General features: G+C 47.2%; 1 protein-coding gene across 3 annotated transcripts in view; it reads left to right on the top strand.

Annotated features, from left to right (window-relative positions):
- Nucleotides 1-13,136: 13,136 nt before the first annotated feature.
- Nucleotides 13,137-20,373, top strand: part of SYNGR1 (synaptogyrin 1) — a 30,382-nt gene continuing 23,145 nt past the window's right edge. Inside the window, exon 1 of one of the 3 annotated variants that reach the window (XM_053585999.1) lies at nucleotides 13,137-13,334. In XM_053585999.1, coding sequence (XP_053441974.1) covers nucleotides 13,236-13,334 — 99 coding nt within the window. In that variant the 5' untranslated portion in view covers nucleotides 13,137-13,235. The remainder of the gene's footprint in view (nucleotides 13,335-20,373) is intronic. The other 2 variants (XM_053586000.1, XM_053586001.1) reach the window with 2 other exon arrangements.

Here is a 20,373-nt window from a genome sequence, read left to right as displayed (position 1 = left end):
GGTGGTGCCTGTGGCTCACCGCCCCATATACTGGGGGTGGGCGGGTTCAAGCCCAGCCCTGGCCAAAACTGCAAAAAAAAAAAAAAAAGAAAGAAAAGAAAAGACCAACTTAAGCAAGAGCAAGACACCATCTCTACTAAAAATTTAAAAACTAGCCAGCCATTGTGGCTCAGGAGGTTGAGGCTAGAGGATCTCTTGAGCCCAAGAGTTTGAGGCTGCTGTGAGCTAAGATGATGCCATAGCACTCTACCCAGGGTGACAGAGTAAGACTGTCTCTAAATAAATAAATAAATAAAAGAGGGGAAAGGTAGGAAACAATCTCCCTAAAAATGAGGAAAGACATGGAGAATGACATTTACAAGTCCTCCAGTTGTTTTTATGGCACCTCTACTTGAAAGTATTTATAAAATGGAGGCAGGGTGCTGTGGCTCACATCTGTAATCCTAGCACTCTGGGAGGTCTAGGTGGTGGATTGCTTGATCTCACAAGTTCAAGACCAGCCTGAGCAAAATTGAGACCCCAGCTCTGCTAAAAATAGAAAAACTAAAGCAAGAAGATTGCTTAAGCCTCAGTTGGAGGTTGCTGTGAGCTATGACGCCACAGCATCCTATCCAGGGTGACAGCTTAAGACTCTTATCTCAAAAAAAAAAAAAAAAAGAAAGTGTTTGTAAAATGGAAAGGTCCAAAGGCATGCCATATTATGGTCCATTCTTGTGCATATATATATTTTTTTCTTTTTGTAGAGACAGAGTCTCACTTTATGGCCCTTGGTAGAGTGCCGTGGCCTCACACAGCTCACAGCAACCTCCAACTCCTGGGCTTAAGCGATTCTCTTGCCTCAGCCTCCCAAGCAGCTGGAACTACAGGCGCCCGCCACAACGCCCAGCTATTTTTTGGTTGCAGTTTGGCCAGGGCTGGGTTTGAACCCATCACCCTCGGTATATTGGGCCGGCGCCTTACCGACTGAGCCACAGGCGCCACCCTCTTGTGCATATTTTTAAACTGATGGGAAAATTTCATGAAGAAAAATTTAGAGGGCGTGGCACCTGTAGCACAGTGGTTAAGGTGCCAGCCACATGCACCTTGGCTGGTAAGTTTGAACTTGGCGTAGGCCAGCTAAACAACAATGACAACTGTAACAACAAAAAATATAGCTGGGCGTTGTGGCAGGTGCCATAGTCCCACCTACTTGGGAGGCTGAGGTAGGAGAATCACTTAAGCCCAAGAGTTTTTGGTTGCTGTGAGCTGTGACACTATGGCACTCTAAGGGTGACATAGAGAGACTCTCTCAAAAAAAAAAAAGGAAAATTTAGAGCTCAAATGATCAACCCATAATTATATAGTTAAAATGTAGAATTGTCAAAGAAAAACTAAAATGTAGAATTGTCTAAGCTCTATTTTTCTTTTCTGCCTACTTTGAATATACTGACTTTTTCTATTAGTTTTGAGATAAAACTCATTGTTTATGGCATTGCTCATTCAAAACTATCATTAGAGCTTGTGTTTTTGTTTTTAACCCGCCAGCTTCAGTGTATGTACTCACTGAGCTACGGGAGCCGAGCCAAGGAGATCTTGTTTTTCTTAGACAGTTCAGCTAGTCCTAGCTAAAATGTAAGCCCTGAAAGCTCATTTGAAACTGAAGGGGAAAAAGGGTTAAAGAGGTTTTTTAAAAATCAAACTGGATTTAAAATCAGTCTGGAAACTGCTTTACCCAAAATTTTGGTCTATAGTCTTATCAAAAATTATTAAAGTCACTTGAACTTAAAAAGTATTTGGGCTCATTTACTTAATTTATGAGTAATGTATGTAATAATATATAATGAGGGTAAATAGCCTTCTTATATTACCTATTGGAACAAGGTTGTGAACAGGTTCCAATCTTGTCAGAAATATAATTTCAATTCAACTGTCTGTCATAAACCAGTTTGTACTGATAGCTCATGAGAAGAGTTCTAAGGTAAAAACTATGCGATCTTTATTTTTGTGTGTAGAAGTATTATGTGGGTTTTGTTTGTTTTCTGTTTTCAAGACAGTCTCACTTGGTTACCCTGGGTTGAATGTCATGCTGTCATCATCGCTCATAGCAAACCCAAACTCTTGGGCTCAAATGGTCCTCCTGTCTCAGCCTCCTGTGTCACTGGGACTACAGGCATGCGCCACAGTACCCAGATAATTTTTTCTATTTTTAGTAGATACAGGGTCTCGCTCTGGCTCATGCTGGTCTCGAACTCCTGAGCTCAAGCAATCCACTGGCCATGGCCTCCCAGAGTGCTAGGTGTGAGCCACGGCACCAGGTCTAGATGTATTATGTCTATATGGTCCCATTATGTCTATATGGTCCCAAATTGGCTTATAAATAAAGGAGCACTCATAAATTAAGTACATAAGCCCAAATGCTTTTCAAGTTCAAGTGACTTTAGTAATTTTTGATAAATAAGACTAATTTGATATTGTTGGTTTGATGAAAACAACTGAATCTTGAGTTGTACAGAAGTGCATGCTGTTGGGACTCAGAAACTAATCCCCCCAAATATTGCTTGTTGCCATGCTGAGCTAAAGAAACTTAAAGGCCTCTTTGATATCACTCACCTCTACTAACGCTCCCAAAGCCAGGATGAAGTTGTTCTCTGAAGTTCCTTCATCTGCCTAAAGTCCAGACCCACCAAAGCAACAATTGTTTTCTTTCTCTCCGGGTTAGATGAAGAATGTAACCACCCCTGAGCAAATTCTTTCACAAGATAATGTCTGTCCCTCAGGTTTATTCAAATTCTCCAGAGAACTATCTAGTTAATCTCTGTTCCAAGATCCTCTTCTTCTCCCAGTAATCCTTCCTTGTCCCTCAACGGAATTCCTTTTCTCCCTCTTCCATAACCTGTTCTGCCAGTATAAGCTTTTGAATGCACTGGCGGGCTGGAGGGGAAGTAATCATTGTGGTTCTAATATAATTTGTATGCCTTTTCTCTGATTAAAGTGTCTTTGGCCAGTTAATTTTTCAGGGAGACTTCAGAAGGCTAAGGGGAAGCTTCTTGGCTCTTACTGTACATAACTCACAAAGGCATGTGCACATTTAAAGACCTGTAAAGTATATGAGTTTAACAGGTATCACAATCACCTGGGGGACAAAGTAAAAACACAGAGGCCCAGACCCTGTCTTTCAACAACCATGGGCATCTGTGTTCTCTCTTAGCTCTCCCTGGGAGGCTGATACACGCCAACATTTAAGAACCACTGTTTTCAGGGGACAGGGCGGGGCTGAAAAAAAAAAAAAGAACCACTGCCTTTTTTTTTTTTTTTTTTTTTGTGGTTTTTGGCCGGGGCTGGGTTTGAACCCGCCACCTCTGGCATATGGGACCAGGGCCCTACTCCTTGAGCCACAGGCGCCGCCCATTTGAGGAAGGTTTTTTTTTTTTTTTTTCCCACAGCTTTTGAGACTATTGTGGGGAGAGGTCTGGTAGTGAGGGACAGGGGAGAAGGAAAGAAGGAAAAAGAAACAGGAGAGTACAGGCAGTTCCCAACTTACAGACATGCAACTCACATTTATGAATGGAGACGATTACAGGTAATAGGTAAATTACTTATACTTCCAACTTACATACAAATTCAAATTGTAAAGTGTGAACTGAGGACACCAGTTAATTCAGTTAGCACTTGAAGTGCAAGAAAAAAATAGAAAACAAAAAATAAACAAAAATAGAAAAATAATAAGTATTCTTATTACCATGATGATATTTCTGTAGGAGGGAATAGTTTGGAGGTGTTAGCCAGAATTAGGTAGATCTATAAATGACATGAAAAGATTTAAAAACACATATTAAGTAAAAAACCAAATCATAGAATTATGATGTTTATTTAAAAATTAGAGACTTGTCTGTTTGGAAGGGAGAGAGTGTTTCCTTCTCTACATGAAACTAAAAGAAAAAACTACTCCACCCAGACTCCTGACCACTTCACTTCTTAAGCCAGATGTGTATACTGGTGTGTGTGTGGGAGGGGGTTCTTCCTACACCAGGCAATTCCTCAGTACTCTGCAGACACCAACTGAATTTATGCTCTAATTCAACTCAATTCTGAGCCTACCTACCTGGTGGTAGTGAAACTGTACTTACAGAGTGATGAAGGGGTGCGAGGTGAGAACTTGAGTAAGGACCCAAAAACCTTGCGAAGGAATAGTCTTAGCTAAAAATAATGATAATAATCATCCCTTGTCCCCTTGTTCGCTTCTTTGTGATTGTGGTTCTGGAGTCCCACAGCTGTTAGTTATAAAGATTCTTAACTTTGGCTCAGCAGCTAAAGGCACCAGCCACATATACTAGAGCTGGAGGGTTTGAATCCAGCTGGGGCCTGCCAAACAACAATGATAACTACAACTAAAGAAAAAAAAAAAAAAGAAGGAAAAGCTGGGCGTTGTGGTGGGTGCCTGTAGTCCCAGCCGTGCCTGTGACGCCACGCCACTCTACCAAGGGTGACATAGTGAGACTCTGTCTCAAAAAAAAAAAAAAAGATTCTTAACTTTTCTCCATAGGTAACATCACTATTTGGAACTCTAAAGGTAACTTCTTATCTTTCTTTCTTTCTTTTTTTTTTTTTTTTTGAGACAGTCTCACTGTCTGCCTGGGTAGAGGGCCATGAGTTCATAGCTCACAGCAACCTCAAAGTCTTGGGCTTAAGCGATTCTCTTTCCTCAGCCTCCCAAGTAGCTGGAACTATAGGCACCCGCCACAATGCCTGGCTAGTTTTTCTAATTTTAGTACAGATGGGGTTTTGCTTTTGCTCAGGCTCATCTCAAACTCCTGAGCTCAAGCAATCCTCCCAGAGTGCTGGGATTACAGGCATGAGACACTGTGCCCGGCTTAGGCAGCTTCTAAGATAACTTGCAGGCCCCACCAGCCAGTGGATTGGCTGACCTGCCCAGACCAACAGCCCAAATCAAGAAAAGCAACTTGAAAGGAAACCAACTTGACTAGAATCATGGCCTCAGGAACTGAAGCAAAACAAGAAGATGATTTCCAGACCCTCATCATTACGTCAATACCCCTATAATTTTGCCCCCAGACTTGGCCAATTAATAAACTTGATCACCTATTCCCTGTCCATCAAACTTAAACCCTTAAAAATCCTGTCTCAGGTTGTGCCTATGGCTCGAGGAGTAGGGCGCCGGCCCCATATACTGGAGGTGGTGGGTTCAAACCCAGCCCTGGCCAAAAACTGCAAAAAACAAAAAAACAACAAAAAAAACCCTGGATCCTCAATTCTCAAAGAAGTGGATTTGAGAGACTTCTATCTCTCTGCTTAGTGTTCTGCCAAGTAAGCTGCCATCTGGGCAGTAACATTAGCACAGACATCACAGGTGAGGGCTCAGTCCCACAAAACCGTCCCCTACTTCAGATGCCAGTGACAAGGCAAAGTTGTCACTTTTGCTCTAATAAATTGCATATAAGTAGCAGTTCCTACAACTCCTCCTTTGGTTCAATCACTTACTGGAATGGCTCACAAAACTCAGAGAAACACTTACACTTACTGGTTTATAAAAGATACCACAAAGGACACAGCTAAATAGCCAGAAGAAGAGGTACAGAGGGCGAGGTCTGGAAGAGTGGTGAGTGCAGGGCTCGGCGCCTGTGGCTCAAGTGGCTAAGGCGTCAGCCACATACACCTGAGCTGGCGGGTTCGAATCCAGCTGGGCCCGCCAAACAACAATGATGGCTGCAACCAAAAAATAGCCAGGCGTTGTGGCAAGCACCTGTAGTCCCAGCTACTTGGGAGGCGGAGGAAGGAGAATGTCTTAAGCCCAGAGTTGGAGGTTGCTGTGAGCTGTGACACGACAGCACTCTACTGAGGGCAACATAGTGAGACTCTGTCTCAAAAAAAAAAGAATGGACTAACTCGATCTCACCTGATGTGCACATTGTGAGGGTATATAACATGCCCTCTGGGTGAGGGACTCTTCTACAAATGGAACTTTACCCTGAAGTGAGAACAATGTAACCTAAATATTGTCCCCTCATATTAATTTGAATAAAGTTTTTAAAAAATGGATTAACTGCACTTAGAAATGGGCCTACTTTCCAAAAAAAGGAGATTCACAGCAACCGATGGAAAGGGACCCAGTTAACCTGATAAAATAAGTCCACTTACTTACACTTACTGGTGTAAGTAAGCATGACAAAATAAGTCCCTTCTGGTTTACCCTTCTTAGGACCAAGGCTGCCATGTGGCACCCCTTTACAGGCTATGTAGATTTTTCAAAGTCTTTCTGAATCAGTTTTATAAGTTATATTTCTCTATATATATAGAAAATTGTCCATTCTTGTTTATTTTTATATGAGGTCCAAATCAATTCCCCACCTTGATGGAACACGCTTCCTCTTCTATCCTGCTGTTTTCCTTCAAAAGTGTTAAAATTTCAGGGCACAGGGTCAGGCACAGTGGCTCACACTTGTCCTATCTCTCTGGGAGGCCGAGGTGGGTAGATTGCTTGAGCTCAGGAGTTCCAGACCAACCTGAGCAAGAGCAAGATCTGGTCTCTAAAAAATAGCCAGGTGTCATGGTGAGCACCTATAGTCCCAACTACGTGGGAGGCTGAGAAGAGGATTGCTCCAGTGATCCTCTTGAGGTTGCTTTGAGCTATAGTGCCATGATGGTGAAAAAGTGAGACACCACTTTGACAAAAAAATTCAGGGCACCAGAGAGCAACAGTTGCTGTCATGGAAGCTCTGACTTCAAGGCTTACATTTTTCCTTTTTATCCTTTTTCTTGTCCATTCATTGTTTCCCCAAGCATTTAAAGTTTCTGACTGTAATTTCCATATGGATAGTCTTGTCTTGTTTTTTTTTTTCCTTAATAAAGATTATTCTTTGAAAATTCCGAACACAGTCTTGATCTTTCTATAAAATTCATCTCATCTGCAGTGACTTCAGTTTCTGATTGTTGTGATGGGTCGATTTGTTGCCTCTCGATTACAATGAGGCTTTTGGAATTTTGGACTGCAGCTTCACCTGGAATGTGAGAGTTTCATTTTTCTTTTACCCCTCCTTTCTCCTCCTGTGTGCTTACCCTCCCTGTCCAACAGCAATGCTGTTGCGTCTGTCAGGCTCCCAAAAGCAGATCTTACAACAATGTCTAAGACTCCTTCCATGGACACACCGGGAACACTCACTGCAGCCTCAGTTGCAGACCCAGAGGGAGGCTTGCTTCCGCAGGCTAAGTCTTTGTCTTTCTCTCCCTGAACCAGCCACTTTGGTGAAGTCAGAGTCCTAGGCAGCCCTTCCCTGCCCAACCCACAGTTTTATTTTTTTGCCTCCTTTCCTAATAGTGGAGCACCACTCCTGTTGCTGGCTTCAAGTAGGAGGTTGACTTGGGTTCCATCTCATGTGGAGCATTTTGGTCTCTATCATGCTACAAAAGCTGAAGCTTTGGTGGCTATTTGAACCCAGAGTCCATGTGCCTGTGGCTTAAGCCATTCCCTGCTTTCAACTCCACAGAGTTAGTTATTTTTGTGTGTTGCCGGGTGTGTTTATTTTTCCCTCCTACGTTTTATCCATCATTATCTGTGGATGGTACAGAAGTTTGTTATGTATTACTGCATAAAAAATTACTTCAACACTTAGTGGCTCAAAACAATAACCATTTTATTACATGTCATGATGTATTTCAGGAATTTGGATAGGGCTCACCTGGGTGATTCTTCTTTCTTACTAATCTGGAGGGCTCGAGACATGGGTGGTGATAACTAGAAGGCTGGGCTTCTCCAGAACTCTTGACTAGCATATTTACATGCAGTCTCAGTGGTCTCAAGAGTTCTTTCATGAGAGCTCAGGAGCTCAGAGCATTCCAAGATGGAAACTGAAAGCTGATATTTTCTTAAGGCAGAGCCAGGAAAATGGCCCAATGTTATTCTATTGATCAGTCAATCACAAGCCTGCCCATATTCAAGTGGGAGTAATTTTGAGGAATTGTGGCCTTATTTCACCTGCCATTCTTACTTTTTGTTCTAGATTATGAGATCCTTTAGGGCAGAGACCATGTGGTATGTTACTGTTGGTCCGGGGGTCTTCCATAACCTGGCATTCAGTGGTGTTACATATACCTTGAGCAAATGACTAGATAAACGTGTGAAACATAGGGTTGTAGCTAACTAGACCTATGTACACCTCCTTCACCCCTTCTTTGAGAAAAGAATGGGACTGCTAGGTCAATGGCACATTCTTCAGTCAACTAAAATACGTTACCAGATGGTTTTCCAGATAGGCATCTGTGGTAAATATTTAAGATTCTAATTATGCTGTGGTTCCTCCTTTCAAATACAGAGACTGCATCTCCCATCTGCCCAGGCAACTCTAATTCCACAAACTTACAGAAATCAGAGCTTTCTAGCACCTTCCATACCAGACTGGCCTCAAGGGGGCAGGAGAGGAAGAGCAACAGCCACTTGCAGCTCAGCCTGGGGCAGGAACTTGAAATGCAGGGCAGAATAGGGCATGATCCCGGAAGCTCTGGGTTTGTAAAACCCTGTACTACAAAGATCATCCTGACCTCCTTTGGCCTTATGAACATGGAACACACAAATCCAGAAAGTAGGGGAGGATCTTTCTAAAACTTGTAATGATAGGTATGAAGTTCTGTCTAAGTTTGTCTAAGAAAATGCCTATCTACCTTGGCGTACTGTTTAAGAAAAGATTATTCAGGGTGGTGCCTGTGGCTCAGTGAGTAGGGCCCTGGCCCCATATACCAAGGGTGGTGGGTTCAAACCCAGCCCCGGCCAAACTGCAGCAAAAAAATAGCAGGGCATTGTGGCAGGCGCCTGTAGTCCCAGCTACTTGGGAGGCTGAGGCAAGAGAATCACCTAAACCCAGGAGTTGGAGATTGCTGTGGGCTGTGACGCTACAGCACTCTACAGAGGGTGATAAAGTGAGACTTTGTCTCTAAAAAAAAAAAAAAAGAAAGAAAAGAAAAAATTATTCAGTGAAATTTGTTAAAGCAAAGTAAGAAAGACTTTATTCAGGACCACTGAGATAGGTATGAGAACCACTGCCAAACAGGTGGAGAGACTGATTGGGCTTAACTCCAAAGATAGCAAGTGGAATCTTACAGCCAAGGAGCAGAGACGGGGGAGGGTCAGCAAATAGAAAATTGCTAGGAGAATCTGGCTAAACAAACCTAACAGGATTCTTGCTAAAGACAGGCTAGAATGATAAGACATTACCTGGCCAGTGGCAGAGGATGAGGAAATCTGATCAGATATTGAGGGTGATCAGATATGGTGGATAAGAGTTCCTACTAAATTGACGTAGGAGGGTCATTGCTAAAACTGGATTTTACAGGCCAGAGGCAGTGGCTCATGCCTGTTAACCTAGCACTATGGGGAGCCAAGGAAGGTGGACTGTTTGAGCTCAGGAGTTCGAGACCAGTCTGAACAAGAGCAAGACCCAGTCTCTATTAAAAATAAAAAAACGTTATGGTGAGTGCCTATAGTCCCAGCTACTTGGGAGGCTGAGGCAACAGGATTGCTCACGCCCAAGAGTTTGAGGTTGCTGTGAGCTATGATGCCACAGCTCTCTAACCAGGCAACAAAGTGAGAATGTCTCAAAACTGGATTGTACAAGGAAGTGCACGGGTGGGTTTAGCACAAGATCCAGAAACCTGGCCAAAGTTTGGCCAAAAAAATCTTTGTCAATACATACCTACCTTGAAAACCAACCATAGTGGTTAGGCTAATAAACATTTACAGAGCCCATTCTTTGTAACCATTCTAGGAGCATTTTTGTGTATTCTCTCATTTAATTCTGACACTCTTCAGCGATAGGTATTATGCTTATTTCCATTTTTCAGATAAGGAAGCAGAAAGGGAAGACATTTGCCCAAAGTCACACACTTTGCCAAAGTGAGTGTGTGAGGGAGCCAGGATTCTCATCCATCCACTCAAAATATCTGAATCTGAAACTAAGGATCCCAGACACCATTCTTTCTGTTATCTATCTATCTATCTATCTATTTATTTTTTAGAGACAGGGTCTCACTCTGTCAGTGAGTCTGGAGTGCAGTGGCCTAATCACAGCCCCTTGCAGCCTCAAACTGCTGGCCTCAAGTGATCTTCCCACCTCAATCTCCAGGGCTATAGCTGGGCCTACCATGTCCAGCTAATTTTTAAAATTTTTTGTACAGACTGGGTCTCACTATATTGTTCAGGCTGCTTTCTGATATTTAATTCATTAATATAATCAAATCTTAGTGGCAGGGGTTAGGGACAGTCTAAACTCTTCAGCTCTATTCTTTTATAACTGGCACAAAGCCTAAATAAGGCAGGGTGGGCTTAAATAAATATGTGGTAAGTGAATAAATGAATGACTATTACTGACCTGCAGCCTATCACACTTGCACATTTTTTTCCTCATTAAAAAAAAAAGGGCTGGGCAAGGTGGCTCACACCTATAATCCTAGCACTCTAGGAGGCCAAAGTGGGTGGATCCCTTGACCTCAGGAATTCTACACCAGCCTGAGCAAAAGTGAGACCCCCCATCTCTGTTAAAAATAGAAAAGTTAGCCAGGTATTGTGGTAGACACCTGTAATCCCAGCTACTCAGGAGGCTGAGGCAGGAGGATTGCTTAAGCCCAGGAGTTTGAGATTGCTGTGAGCTAGGCTGATGCCATGGCACTCTAGCCTGGGCAACCAAGTAAGATTTTGTCCCCATAAAAAAAAAAAAAATTAGGGGCCAGCTGCAGTGGCTCATGCCTGTGATCCTAGCACTATGAGAGGCTGAGGCAGAAGGATTGTTTGAGGCCAGGAGTTCAAGACCAACCTGGGCAATAGTGAGACCCTATTGCCATAAAAAATAAAAAAATTAGGTGAGTATAGTGTGTATACCTGTGGTCCCAGTTACTCAGAAGGCTGAGGCAGGTGAATCACTTGAGCCTAGGAGTTTGTGGTTGCAGTAAGCCATTGCACTCTAGCCTGGGCAACAGGGGGAGACACTGTCTCAAAAAAAAATTGGGGGGCCGGGCACAGTGGCTCATGCCTGTAATCCTAGCTTTCTCTGGGAGGCCAAGGTGGGTGGATTGCCTGAGCTCACAGGTTCAAGACCAGCCTGAGCCAGAGTAAGACCTTGTCTCTAAAAATAGCCAGGTGTTGTGGCTAGCACCTGTAGTCCCAGCTACTCAGGAGGCTGAGGCAAGAGAATCACTTAAGCATAAGAGTTTGAGGTTACTGTGAGCTGTGAGCCCACAGCATTCTACTGAGGACGACATAGGGAGACTCTGTCTCAAACAAAACAAAACAAAAACAAAAAAACAAATAAAAAATAGAAAAACTGAGGCAAGAAGATATCGCTAGCCCAAGTTGGAGGTTGCTGTGAGCTATGATGCTGCCACAGAACTCTACCCAGGGCAACAGCTTGAGACTCTGTCTCAAAAAAAAAAGCAAAGTTCTTAGTTTTGATAAAGTCTACTTTATCAATTGTTTCTTTTATGGATCACACACTTGGTGTTTTATATAAGACTCACAAGAACTCTTTGCTTAAAGTCATAAAGATTTTATGTTTTCTTCTGGAAGTTTTATGTAACCATAGTCACTACCTCATAAATTTGCTGGATTAAATGCAGTAATGTACATAAAGCCTTTAGCCCATGGCCTGATAAGTGAGTAAACACTCAATACATAGAGGCAAAGATGCACATTTACCTACATATTGTTTTTAAGAAGTGCCCTCAGGCACACCTTACATTTCCTCTGTGCAGATCTGGTGTCCTGTCAACACAGAATGACAGGATACTGGGGAAGCAAAAGCCTCTGGAGATGTTCTTTTCTAACCTTTTCCTGGAACTAGTGAAAGAAACTCCAGGCAGAGAGAGGCGGCAAGGAATGCAGGCCAGCCTGGGAGCCAGCCCTGGAAGGTGGCTGTCCGCCTATGGTGAGCATTCCTCCTTCAAGCCTGTTTCCACCGCGTAAGCCACATACATGGAGCTCCAGCACAAGCCTGTGATAGGGTGATGTGGACTAGGGTCCACATTGAGCACCAACTGTCTGCTCAGGCCCTTGGTTACAGCAGTGAACAAGATGGACAAAACTTGAGCCTCAGGAGTGCACAGACTAGCAGAGGTAATGATGAACAAATAATTACATAATTAATTCCTGGATTAAGGAAAGGGGATGCAAGTCCTTTATCAGATACGTACTTTGCAAATATAAAAAAATGTATATATCTTTTTGAGATAGAGCCTCAAGCTGTCGCCCTGGATAGAGTGCTCACAGATCACAGCAACCTTCAACTCCTGGGCTCAAGCGATTCTCCTGCCTCAGCCTCCCAAATAGCTGGGACTACAGGTCCCCGCCACAACGCCCGGCTATTTTTTGGTTGCAGCCGTTGTTGCTTAGCGGGCTTGAGCCACAGGCACCAAGCTGCAAATAAAATATTTTTTCCCAGACTGTGGTTTGTCTTTTTTTTTTTTTTTTGCAACAGAATCTCATTTTGTTGCTCAGGTTAGAGTGCCATGGTGTCAGCCTAGCTCATGGCTCAAAGCATCCTCCTGCCTCAGCCTGTGCTGGGTGGGAGGTGGCAGGGAGAGGAAGTCTTAGAAAGAATTGACTGCCCTTCTTCGCCTCTGCCTGTGCCAGAGCCCTTCAGGCTGGGCGCGGGAGGGGGTGTGTGTGCGCAGACACCGGGACACACATGACGTCATCGTAAGAGCCAAGTGGAAAGGTGCTCCTGGGAGGCGGGGGCTGCTTTGGAGGGCTCTGGGAGAGGGTTATTCATTCACGGTCCATTCACGCCTTCGAGAAATGCTCATGCCACAACTGCTGTGTGCCAAGCACCCTCTGAGGAGGATGAACGCGGCTCTTGCCCTCTCACGGAGCACAAGCAGACTAATAAATAACGAAGACCATCAGTAGGAGGGGCTGCTACAGGGGACAGGGAAGGCGGCCGCCGGGGGTCTGGACACGTTCCGCACTTGCACTTGCACGCGTACATCCTCCCCCGTATATATGCAAAGAGGTCACTGCACTAGCGATGAACGCACTCTACGCCCGGGGCCGCAGCATGCGCGGCCCCGAGAACGAGGACGCGCGCCTCCCAGCCCCACTTACCGCCCGCATCCCGCGAGCTGCGCCCGCCGCGCACTACGCCCCCTTGCGGAAGCCCTGGGCCACGCCGGCCGCGCGCAGGGGAGGGGGCGGGGAGTCGCGCACGCGCACCAGTCGGCGGCGCGCACCGAGCGGGGGGCACCGCGCGGGTGCAGCCACGATGGAAGGGGGTGCGTACGGAGCGGGCAAAGCCGGGGGCGCCTTTGACCCCTACACCCTGATCCGGCAGCCGCACACCATCCTGCGCGTCGTATCTTGGGTAAGGACTGGCCAGGTGGCTGGGCCGAGTCGAGGGTGGGTGTGGGCAAGGGCGGCGTGCTGGGACCGACCCAGATCTCCCACCCCGCCCCTATCAGGGGCGCGGCAGCGGGCGGCGAGCTGCCCTGTCGTTGGTGCCGTGGCACCCACCGCTCCTCCTTCCAGGGCCCCGGGCGCGGGCTTCGCTTGCGGGGGCGCCGCTCCCGGATCTCTGGTTTCCCGAGGCCCTCCATTTATATGCCCCCTTTTCCACCCTATGACCTCCAGGCCGCGGCTATGCAGTTAGCGGCTGGTGTTGTGTGCGGCCGCCCCGGCCAGACTGGGGAGTCCAGGTTTCAGGTGGCCTTTTGGGGGGTGGATCAGGGCGTGGATCATCTCGCTGGGGTGCTCGCCACTACTGCCTTGGACGCTCGAAGGAGGAGAGGGCTGAGAACTGGGCATTTAATGCCTGGCCCAGACAGTATGGAGCAGAGTCAGAAGCTGGAATACCTGGCTTCTACTTGGGAACTGCCTCTCCTTCTCGTCGTGACCTTGGACTGGGAACCACCCAAGAAATGTGGGATTCAGTTTCGAGGTGGAGGGTGTCACCTCCTCCCTCACGCCTCCTTTCCGGATTTAGGATTTCTAGAAAGGGTGGGAGGAGCCTCATTGAGTCCCCCTTGGGCTGACATTTCAGGAATCCATAACACCCTCACCCCCAATATACACCTGGGTGCCTATGGGAGTGTCTTGGAAAAAGAACCCCCTTATGTAGTGAAGAGCAGAGAGGCCTGTCCTGGCCCTCCAGCCAGGGTGGGGGGCAGAGACCTCAGTGCAGAGGGCTGAGCTGGCTTCTTGTTCAGACTTGGTGAGAATGGGACACAGCCAGTGAGCACAGAAGAAGGGGCTCTTGTGGCCTTGGCAGAGCCCCAGAGGAAGAAAGCTTGTTGGGGTCTGGGGCCAGGTGCTGAGGCTCCCTGTGTTGGTCCCATTGCTCAGACATCTTTAGCATTCCTGTTAGGCCCAAACCAGAAGAGCCTGGTTTGAGGCTCCTGGGCAGGGGCACTGTCAGGGATCCCAGGAGGCTATACCTGAAGCCAGCTGAGATCTCAATCTCCCACCTTTCCTGAGTTTTCAGGGCCCTGTTAGGGTCTGGTGTGTGAGCTAGCCTGCCAGAGAGAACAGAGCTACTTCCTTTAAAAACCTCCTCCTGGTGCCACAGGAAGGGTGACCACGTTTCAGCCCCTTGCTTCTCGAATGGCTGGCCAGTGGGGAGTTCTTTGAGGGCAGGGAAACCCAGTTTTGTTAGGCAGTGTCCCTAGTACCTGCACAGGACCTGGCACATACATGAAAGTTTGTGGCACTGAATTCATTCATCTGGCCAGTCTCTAGTTCCCCAGAGGCCCCAGGCCCTTGGCAAAGGCAGGAGACTTGGGGGGGCACCTGCCAATAAAGTGGGCCTGCTCTGTGCCTTGTCTGTCTGTCAGCCCCTTGGCCTCTGGCTTGGGAGGATGAAGCCACTGGCTTTGTGAGGGAGTGTGGGCATTCATCTGCTTGGGTCATTTCTGCCTGTGATGGATTCCTTTAGCAAAGCTCTGTTTAGTCTGCTGGGCCCGGAGGGAAGGCACTGTGACTCAGACGAAACCCTCATGCTCAGGGATCCCATAGTCCCACTGGGAAGTAAGCCAGATGCCCTCAGGCAGAGGCTCTGAGAGCCAGGAGAGGGGTCTCCCTGTTGTGGAATCAAAAGTTTCCTGGAGAATGTGATGTCACATTGGACTGGGAGACAGGAGGGTTTACACATTTGTAGGATGGATGAGAGGATGTGGGAAATGGAAGGAAAATCAACTCTGAGCACCTACTATGTGCTAAGGGACACAGTTCCAGAGCCAGTTTGCCCAGCATTTGAAGAAACCATGGCTTGGTGAGGCCAAGTGCCTGACACAAGTTTCCAGAGCGTGTCAGAAATGAGCATTCTCATCACCGAGTCTTCCCTCTCCAAAGCACAGTGTTTCCCCCTGGGCTGGGAAGTGTATGGAATCCTGGAATGTCAGGATTGGAAAGGACATAGAGGTCACTTAGGCCAACCCACATGCAATGCCAGATGCCCCCATGACCTCCCAGCCCCGCTCATACACCTGGACCAAGGTGCTCACTATTTTTGTCTAAGCAGAAGGATCCTATAATAGGCTGATTGAGACCTTTTTTTTAGAGACAGAGTCTAACTTTGTCACCCTCAGTAGAGTGCCATGGTGTCACAGTTTACAGCAACCTCCAGGTCTTGGGCTTAGGGGATTCAGCCTCTTGAGTAGCGGGGACCACAGGCACCCGCCACAATGCCCAGCAATTTTTTTTGTTGCAGTTTGGCCGGGGCTGGGTTTGAACCCGCCACCCTCAGTATATGGGGCCAGTGCCCTACTCACTGAGCTACAGGTGCTGCCCCTGATTGACATCTTTTAAAAATAGTATTTTTTCCTGATCATTAAAGTAATACCTGTTAGTTATTGGAAAATATAAATATCATGTATGATTACCGGGGGTGGTGGGTTTCAGCCTGGCCCTGGCCAAAACTACAAAAAAAAAAGAAAGAAAGAAAAAAGAAAAAGAGTGTGTTAAAAAAAATAAAAAATCATGTATGATGGTTGCATAACAATATGAATGGACTTAAATACCACTGAACTGTATATTTGGAAATGGTGAAGAGGGTAAATTTTATGATACGTGCATTTTGCCACAAGAGAAAAAGTTTAGGGGGAAATATCACAGTCCATCACCCCCCAGGGAGGGCTGGGGTGTGGTGTCTTCTCCAGTCTTTTTGAAAAGCATGCTGTGTACTGAGCCATCTCAGCGCCCAGCTGGTGGGTGCAGCTAGCACCTGTTCTTGGCCCTCACAATCCCTCTGTACACCGCGGGGTATGGTAGGCAGCAGGTTTCACTGTGAGCAGATGAAGCCAGAGCTCCAGGGATGGGGTGACCAATTTGTCCTGGTTTGCCAGGATTATCCCACCTTAAGCACTGTAAGTCCCAGATCCCAGGAGCCCCTCAATCCCAAACAAACTGGGATGACAGATCCCCCTCTCCAGACCCAGACCCTGTACTACCCAGACCCCTGTCACAGCCTTGGAACGGCCTGCCATTGTGTGCACATGGATTTGTGATTTTGCAAAATTTGTAAAAAGAAAGATTTTTTTTCTGTTGTTTATCCAAAAGAGAGCCCCCAAATTGCGTCAGCTTCGTGGCCTCACCAAACTTGAACCCACCGTAGAACCTACATACCCTTAGTCCCCAGGCCTGGCTGGGCAGAAGCACTGCCTCCAGGACCTGGCTTCTTGCTCTATTATTATTTTATTGTTATCTTTTTAAAGAGATCTGGCTATGTTGCCCAGGCTCGTCTTTTTTTTTTTTTTTTTTATATACAGAGTCTCAGTCTGTCACCTTCGGTAGAGTACTGTGCCGTTATAGCTCACAGCAACCTCAAACTCTTGGGCTCAAGAGATCCTCTTGCCTCAGCCTCCCAAGTAGCTGGGACTACAGGTGCCCGCCACAATGCTTGGCTAGTTCTTGTATTTTTGGTAGAGATGGGGTCTTGCTCTTGCTTAGGCTGGTCTTGAACTCATGGCCTCAACCCATCCTCCTGCCTTCAGCTTCCTGAGTAGCTAGCAGCTTGAGCCACCATGCCTAGCACGGCTTAATCTCCTGACTAAGACTTTCTCAGCTCCTGGTGTCATAGCCTCCTGCATCCCCCGCCCCCAGGCCAGACCTGACCAGACCTGTCCCTTCCTGCCCTGGGCTTAGCAGGGGATGGCTGAGTTGGGACATTGTCCAGGGCAAGCTCAGAGCTACTGCCTCTGACCAGGTTTCAGGGGAAATGGGGAAAATGCTGGCTGGAGGGCCAGAAGATTAGATGTCACTCCTGGCTTCCCCCCCCCCCCCAGCTAGAACCTTCAGCAAGTGTCCCCTCCCCACCCCCTGTGTCACTATCTCCCTATCTGAATGAGGAGGCTGGGCTAGGTGAGAGGTGCCCAGTCAATCACTCATGACTACAGCCTGTCAGTGACTCATTTCTTTGTTCTAGAGTAGATGGGAAAAAAGGAGTTACTGCAAGGAGCTAAACTGATTTACCATAATGACCACCTTTTATTTGGAATTTATGTTCTTTTTCTATGGAGAGAGAATATCAGTGCTGGTAGGTGACAGGCTTTTTTAAAAAATGGTCTGTTTTGGCAAAATAAAATGATAACACATTTGAAATATTGCCATTTTCAATATTTCAGAGTTGATTTTTTTAAGTGACAGAGTCACTTTGTCACCCTCGGTAGAGTGCCGTGACAACACAGGTCACAGCAACTTCCAGCTCTTGGGCTTAGGTGATTCTCTTGCCTCAGCCTCCCGAGTAGCTGGGACTACAGGCACCTGCCACGACGGCTGGCTATTTTTTGTTGCAGTTTGGCCGGAGCCCAGTTCAAACACTCCACCCTCAGTATATGGGGCCAGAGCCCTACCCACTGAGCCACAGGCACCGCCCTCAGAGTTGATTTTTTAAGGGCTTTGGTTGTGACACCCTGTCGTTCTTTAAGGAGAGTGGTATCTTTGTCTCCGTGTTACAGACCACAGAATTAAATCTCGGCCTGAAGAGACTCATAGTAGCTCAAGGCCTGGGACTATCAGAGCTGTGCTTGAACCTGGTCTACAAGGCTGCACCTTCCATGTATTCTCTGTGTCTTCCCTGCTTCGGTCATGGTGTCACCAAGGGGTGGCTTGCAGGTGCAGCTTTACAGCCCTGTTTTTATCAGCTCCCCTACCCCACATTCTAAGTAAACATAGTAAAATGCTGAACTTATTTTGTTATCCTAGCAGCTTCAAGATGAGACCCCCCACCCCACCCCTATCAGCCAGTTTGCAATGCCCCCACTATTGCATATAACAATTCTGGAGTCTTCTATAGCAGAGGAAAAAGGGACAAGGTGGAGACAGCCTTTACCAGCTCTTGACATTCATTCACTTTTTTTTTTTTTTTTAGACAGAATCTTACTATGTCACCCTCGGTAGAGTGCTTGGCGTGACAGCTCACAGCAACCTCCAACTCTTGGGCTTGAGCGATTCTCTTGCCTCAGCCTCCCGAGTAGCTGGGACTACAGGCGCCCGCCACAACGCCTGTGTATTTTTTTGTTGTTGTTGCAGCTTGGCCAGGGCTGGGTTTGAACCTGCCACCCTCAGTATATGGGGCTGGCACCCTACTCACTGAGCCACAGGCACTGCCCGACATTCAGTCGTTCATTCCAGAAATACCAAGTCTCCTATTCAGAGGCATTCTTGGTCCAGTGAGAAGAACAGGGTTGAGTCAGCAGATACCATCCAGGAGGGCTGGGACACTATAAGAAGGGGGTGGCCCAGGAGAGGCCTTGGATGACAGACTCACACGCTAGACCTCATTTGAGGACAGCGGGAAGCTGGAGAGAGATTTGGAGTAGGGAAGAGGTGTGTTTTGGAAGCTCATGTAGAGGCTTGGCTTGGAGACTGCTTCTGGGGACAGGTTTCCTGACCGGAAGTCTGTAGTCATACCCAGCCTGTCCTCTCCCAGCACCCAGCATAGCCCTGTCCCTTAGACAGGGAGGTAGTAGGTCCATGGCTCCTCATTTGGCATTTGTAGTCCACTGCCTTGGAATCTTCCTTGCCTCTTCCCCTGCCTGTGGTTGGTATCTTGGCTAGTCTGTCTCTCTTAGGTCTAGAACAGGGTCAGCTCCAAGGAGACCTGCAGAAGATGACTAATATCTGCCATGAGTCTTGGGCCCTTCCTTGCATAGGAGGGCAGCTCAGGAGGTTAGGGACCCTGAGAGAGCCTGGGACTTGGCGTCAAGAGCAGGATCATCAGAGCGGGACCTTGGAAAATCTCTACCTCTCTAAGCCTCAGTTTCCTTATCTGTAATGTGTGATTGGAGGGCCTGGGTTTCGGGGGTCCCAGAACGCTTATGAAAATGCAAGTTTAAAGGACCCGCCAGATATATGTTGTGGTGGGTTTTGTTATCCCCACCTTAGATGAGAAGCTGAGGCCCAGAGAGGTTAACTGGGGTTGCTGGGATCCGAGTCCACAAGTCAATGGCCCCTGCTCCAGGGAGTCCCCAGCCACATGAGGAGCCCCACATGACCAGTATATATAAAACTGTGTGGCAAGTCTGAGCCTGAGGGAGAAAAAACAAAGGCTGGGGAGGAAGGGAGAAGAGGGAAAACTGGAGGAGGAGGGAGGGAGGATAGGGAGAGGCAGATGGCAGGGCTGTTGGAGGGAGCCACACTTGGCACCTGGACCCGGAAGAACCAGCTGTCCAGTGGGAGGGAGGCGGAGCAGGCTCTGGGAAGTGTCTTGGGCCCAAGACCTGAGGCCACATTCTGCACCTGCTTCGATCCTTGGCTGTATGGTTTGAGCAGATACCGATGCTGTCCTGGCTTCAGTTTCTCAATCTATCAAATGGGAGGATGGTGAGATTGACCTGGTGGTTCCCAATCTTCCCACCCTTAAAGAACCCTACTCTTCCTCCTAGTGGACTCCAGGCTGGGAACTTTTGCATTGGTTGGTCTTTAAAGAAGTGATGTCAAGAACTAGCTCCCAGGCCACGGGTAGTGGCTCACACTTATAATCCTAGCATGCTGAGAGGCAGAGGCGGGTGGATTGCTTAAGCTCAGGAGTTCAAGACCAGCCTGAGCAAGACCAAGACCCCATGTCTACTAAAAATAAAAAAATTAGCCAGGTGTTGTGGTGGACGCCTGTAGTCCCAGCTACTCGGGAGGCTGAGGCACGAGGATCTCTTGAGCCTCAAGAGTTTGAGGTTGCTGTAAGCTGAGGCCTCAGCATTCTACTTTGTCTCAAAAAACAAAAACAAAAACAAACTAGCTCCTGTACTTTGGGGGGCTTGCAGCAGAGGGGGCTGGCTCCCAGGTCCATGTATGTGAGCAGAAGAGTGTTAGCCAGAGCCTGGCAGGGAGGCCATGCCCATGTTTCTGGGGGAACCTTCCAGGCATAGAATTTTGCTCATCTCCCCTCTATGGGGAAGGCAGGCTCCAGGTGA

This window comes from Nycticebus coucang, chromosome 3 (assembly GCF_027406575.1).
Source record: "Nycticebus coucang isolate mNycCou1 chromosome 3, mNycCou1.pri, whole genome shotgun sequence".
Lineage (NCBI taxonomy): Eukaryota > Metazoa > Chordata > Mammalia > Primates > Lorisidae > Nycticebus > Nycticebus coucang.
The sequence above is the reverse complement of the archived record's forward strand: the minus strand, read 5'-3'. Positions and strand labels throughout refer to the sequence as shown.